This window comes from Hipposideros armiger, unplaced genomic scaffold (assembly GCF_001890085.2).
Source record: "Hipposideros armiger isolate ML-2016 unplaced genomic scaffold, ASM189008v1 scaffold_94, whole genome shotgun sequence".
Taxonomy (NCBI): Eukaryota; Metazoa; Chordata; class Mammalia; order Chiroptera; family Hipposideridae; genus Hipposideros; species Hipposideros armiger.
The window spans coordinates 1444679-1450402 of NW_017731444.1; the positions used below are offsets into that span (position 1 = coordinate 1444679).

The following is a 5724-nucleotide window of genomic DNA, read 5'->3' on the forward strand; positions in this document are numbered from 1 at the left end:
AAATTGTACTATTCTTGGCCCAAATGCATTTTAGAATTACTTTGTTAAGTTTTGATTGCACTGAATTTGTATATTAATTCAGGCAAATGGATATGTTTTTAGTATTGAGTTTTCCCATTCACAGACATAATATACCTCTATTTATTTAGGTTTTCTTTTATGGCTTCAATTCACAATTTTACATGTTTTTTCCCCATGATTTTCTTATACATTTCTAGTTAGAACTATCTTTAACAATTTCTAGTTTATGGAATCTTCTAAAGTATAATTACTGTTTCCAGTGGGGTTTTTTTTGTTGTTGTTTTTTTTACTGTTTGGGATGACAATTGACTGCAATCAAGCTTATATCCAGCAAGCTTATACCATTCTTACTAGTGCTAATAGTATGGACATTCTTTCTATTTTTTAATGCTTATAACACTTAATATCTAAAATTATTTTCCACCTTTATCAAAGTAACATAAGCACACAGTTAAAGGTCAAATAGTTCTACAAGTTCTACTTATGAAAACTGGACTCTCCCTAACTGTACACTGTTTTCCACCTCCAAGGGCAGCCATTTTCAATTATTTTAATGGATTATTTTAGATTTTACTGCTATGTCTCATATAGCATGCCTCTGTTGCATTCTTGGTTTCTCACTCTTGGGCTTATCATTGGCTTCCCGCAATGGAAGATGGGGATATAATGTTCTGCTGCTCCAGACCTCATGCCACACACGCACACTTTCTATTCCTCATCCCTGATATTGTTCAATTATGCTTTTGGATAACTGAACAGTCAGTGTCTACATTATAATGACTATATATATATATATATATATATATATGACTAAATATAATGGTATTTAAAGCTGAATCTTGTAACATTCCCATATTTCTCATGGTGATGTCTCACGTGTATGTTTGTGTCACCAGCACCATGACCAGGAAGCAGAACATTTCCATAACCTGTGCTTGCCCTTTACAGTGACCCCATCCCCACCATACTGAACCCCTTGCAGAAGCCAATCTGCTCTCTTTTATATATTGGGTTGTCAGAAAAGTCATGATGTATTTTTGCAATGAAAAATAGAAAAAATACATCATGACTTTTCCGACAACCTAATAATTTTGGCAATGTATAATAATATATGTGGAATAATGCAGCGTGTGACACATTGAGATTGTTTTTGTTCACTCAACATAATGCCTTCGAGAAACCTACAAGTTGTTGCATGTGTAAATAATTCATTCCTTTTTGTTGTGAGTATTTTCTTATATAGATGCCCCAGAGTTTGTTTAACCATTCCCTTATTGGATATTAGGGTTGAGCCTGGTTTCTGCTATTACAAACAGCACTGCTATATATTCATGCACAGGTTCTTGTGTGGACATAAATTTTATTTCTCTGAGATAAATGCCTGAGAATGTAATTGCTGGGTCATATAACTCAATTCCTCTCCTGAAAAAAACCAGGATATAATTCTTTGTGTTGGATGCAGGTACCGACAAATTCTGAGGCACACATTGCCCTTTTATTTGGCCTAAGTTTTACCAGATCTCTCAATAAAGGGATAGAATAAGGAGTCATTTCAGGAGAGACCTGGTTCCCTCCAACAGTGAGCCCGGGTGAACACTCTTCCTTCCTCCAGCTGAGTAGCTCTTAGTGACACTGGTATAGATGAGGCCATAAGCTGGCATCATCTTAGGGTCCTGGGCTTGGGAGTTTGAGACACAGCCCTCAACCACGGCTCCTTTTTGGCCTGGGCTCCCAAATGGGGCGTTACCATGAAGACCTCAGATAGGATGAAGGACCCAATAGAGGCCCCTGGTGGGGAGGAAATACTATTTCCTGTGGGCCTGTCCAAGTCTCTCTGAAACCATTAAGATGAGTAACTCCTCATAGCATAGCTGCCTCCATTGCCTGGTTCCATTTCACAACCTAGAAGCAGGAACTGTCTAGAATTCAAAGCAGGCGACTGTCTCACAGCCATTTCAGCCCATCCTCGGTCCTTCCTCTTATATCACAGGAGGCAGGGCTTCACTCCTCTCACAGAGCAGAGAGTCCAGTTTCTCCAGCCCACATGTGGACAGAACTGCCTGCTCAGGCCTCCAGGATGACCATCCCTGCCTCCTGGTCCCGCCCTCCTCCTTGCCTGCTGCTGACTCTACTGCTGGGACTCACAGGTGAGCACTCCTTGGCTTAGAATTCCCTCCCCCTGACAGGGGTGTGTCATTTGGTGCGGCCACAGAACATCACAGAAGGCCAAGGACTAGGCATTATCTGACAGCATGAAATCAGGGATGTGAACATTGTCTCCATGACCTTCACCTGGTTACCAGACGTATCAAAACAGATGATGCTTCAAACCACAACAGCGACAAGTTTGTGTGGACCGACTCATCTAATCCCCACAACATCCATGTGTGATACTTATGTCTCTTATCCCTGATTTACATGGGGAAACTGAGGTAGAGAGAGTAATTGTCCAATGTCACCTATGTAAGGCAGTGGTTCAGCCAGAATTCAAGCCCAGGCTGACCAGCTCCAAAGTTCATCTTTTGCCTATGTTATACTACTTGACTGCTCAGTGGAGACTGAATGTAGAAATCAGAAAACACAGATAAACAAATAAAAGAATTGTCACCACCCACCAGGCCACTCACAGACACCAGAGTTCAAATTGTGTTGTGTGTACATGTTCACTTTTTATTAATGATTCATTGGATGGTTCCTATATATCATTGTTTTTACTGATCACTTAATATGTGTTATAATTTGATTTAATTCTTAAAACAACCTGCATACAAGCTTCCTAGGATATAGCTTTCTAGATATTTGTCAATGCATGTATTTATGTGTGTGTACATATGAGTATAGTGAGTGTGAGGAAGAGCACACACACACACACACACACACACAGAGGCTATTTCAAAAGGCATTCCTATTCTCCTCAAATTATTTTTCAGTCCATATGAAATTCACAAGAACATATGTTTAGTTCTCCCTTTTTCTCAGCCACCCTCTCTCCTTCTTACTTGTGTAAATTTACCTCTACCCTCCCTCAGACTCTTAAGCAAGCTTCTCTCTTGGTAAAATGAGTAGAATTTTGTGCATTACTATCTTGGAATCCCTCTTTCATGCTGGATAGGGGTATGGAGGAAAGAAGGGGATAAAAGATACAGGGACTGCTGCATGCATGATCTATATCTGTAGTTATATCCATTTCCACACTCATATCTATATCTATATCAGTACCTATATCATCTAATGTCAGTTAAAGACTCAAGGCTCCAGGAAGTATAATGAGTAATACCTTTTCATTTCTTAAAACTCACCTTGTGCAGANTTATTTAAAAATTTAGTTTACAGTAATTAAAGCGTTATAAATTCAGGCAGCTGAGTCAATTATCCTCTCAGAGCCTCAGTTTATTCATCTATAAAATGGTGTTAATGATACCAGCCTCCTAAAATTGTATTAAAGATTAAGTGAAATGACCAGTGGGCCTTGAGGACACTGAGCTGGTTGTCCAGGGTTGTACCTCTAGAGCCTGGTACATTGGCTGGTGTGTGACAGATGTTCCAAATCAATATTTGTTGAGTCAAATTCAAGGGGAGGCTAAAAGGCCAAGATCATCACTTATTTCCAAGAGAGAGCTGAGTGTAGTGAAAAGAGCATAGGCTTGAAATCAGATAGATTTGGATGCAATTAATGGTTCTGAACCTTCCTGACAACATGACATCAGAGGAGGTATTTAAACTCACTGAGTACCGGACCAGCCGAGTGGCTCAGTTGGTTAAGAGCTCGCTCAAGAATGCGAGCTCTGAGCAACAGGGTCGCCGGTTCAATTCCCGACCCAAGCTGAGCTGCCGCTAAGCTGACAACAGGTGGCAGGATGGCTCAGCTAAAAAACAAAAAAACTCACAGAGTACCAGTTGATGTCTTCTTCTGCCCATTGGTATTTAGGGCCAGAGATGCCTGCCCTTGTCTTTGTGGTGTTCCTTTTGGGCTTCAAGGTGATGCTGTTGATGAGTTTCACAGTCACCTACATCCACAGGCGGTGGAACCTGTAACAGGTGAGTTGGGGGCAGGCCTTGGTTTTCAGGAAGGGAGGTCCATGGCACGCCCACAGTGTCACATGGTATGTACAGGGGGTAATCCAGCCTCTAGAAAAGGTTGTGAACACTTATTTCCTCCAAATGCCTTTTGGAATTCTAAGAGCTTCCAAAATGCACGCATTTTGTAATGCCTGGGAGTTTGAAGGTTTTCAAATTAAGTTCCTTGGGACCCTGGAGGTGGGAATCCAAGGTGTGGAGGTGGAATGAAGGTCAAACCTTTGAGATTTAAACTCCAAAGAGTCCCCCATAAACTATTATGTATTTCAGTATTTATATGATATATCTTTGGAATAAATAAAAATATTGGCAAAATCAGCTAATAGATCCTATCTGAAGTGGAGGTGAGGTCTAGTGGCAAAGATTTACGTGGCTATGAAAGGGAGTACAAAACTCAGAAAGAGGTGTTAGGTGAAGCGAGGTGGGGCTTCGTTTCTGATCTGCATCATAAACCCAGGCCAAGCAGAGTGTCTGCCATTTAGTAGGTGCTCAACAACTATTTGTGGAATGAATGAATGAATGAATGAATGAATTGGTGAATGAATTATTTTTCCCTATAGCTCATGCCTGCCCTGTAATACATTGCCTTCTGCCCTCTCCAAGCGGCTCAAGTAGAGAGAAGCTGCAAAGACCTACAGGTTACTCAAGACCTCTGCCCTCCACTCTGACGGACCCACCTCCACCATGGACATGCTCCCTCCACACACCCTCCTGATGGTCCTTCTCTCTGGTGGTAAAGCTGAGTCAAGGATGGACTTTGGTCATGGGACTCGGGCATGTCTGGACCCTGTGCATTGAGCTTCAAACTGGCCCTGCCTCCACCCAAAAGAGAATCAAGAAGATAAGACAACTGGTTTCGATCCTTCCCTGGTCATGAACAACCCTTAATATTCAAAGCAGATTTTACCTATCCAGAGCTTTTGCAAGTATGATTGCATTTTAACACATATATTTGAAATCACTAAGTAAGGATTTTTCTATTCTGAAATATTTAATGAATAATATTAAAAAAGTCCACGGAACTACCAATCTATCTTTGCAAAATATTAACATTTTTGCCTTGTGTTCTCTGTTCCTTTTGAAAACACTATCCTGAATGTGGTGTTATCATTCTCTAGCATGATTTTATACTTTTACAACATATGTGTAAATCCTTAAGCAATATTTAATATTATTTTGCATGTTTTAATTTTTATATAAATGCTATTATACTCTATGCAGCATTCTGGAACTTCATTTTTTTATGCGCAACGGTTTTTGTGATATATTCATGTGCTATATGTAGCTCCATTTTATTAATTTCCCACTGCGCTCTAGTTTTCTATTGTAAGATATGTTACAACTTACCGATTCTTTTCTTGATGGATAGTGAAGCTTTATTTAATGTTTTGCTAAGTACAACATTGTAAGAAGCATTGTTATCTTTGTTTCCTTGGCACAGAGGCCCCCCCCTGGTTCTCTAATGTGATCCACGAAACAGTAGTGCGGGTATCACGTGGGAGGTTTTCTTACACACACAAAAAGGAAGCATTCAATTTTTGAAAAGGTTTTGCTTTTTCCACTTATGCCTTTGATCCAGCTACATTTTCCTGGTGTGTGTGTGTGTGTGTGTGTGTGTGTGTGTGT

General features: G+C 40.3%; 1 protein-coding gene across 1 annotated transcript in view; it reads left to right on the plus strand.

Moving 5' to 3' along the window:
• The window catches only part of LOC109384396 (signal-regulatory protein beta-1-like), a 17973-nt gene extending 12507 nt beyond the window's left edge, over window positions 1-5466 (plus strand). The window contains exons 4-5 of the mRNA XM_019645707.1: window positions 3950-4059; window positions 4659-5466. Of these exons, the coding sequence (XP_019501252.1) occupies window positions 3950-4056 (107 nt within the window). The 3' untranslated portion in view covers window positions 4057-4059; window positions 4659-5466. The remainder of the gene's footprint in view (window positions 1-3949; window positions 4060-4658) is intronic.
• Window positions 5467-5724: the final 258 nt, after the last annotated feature.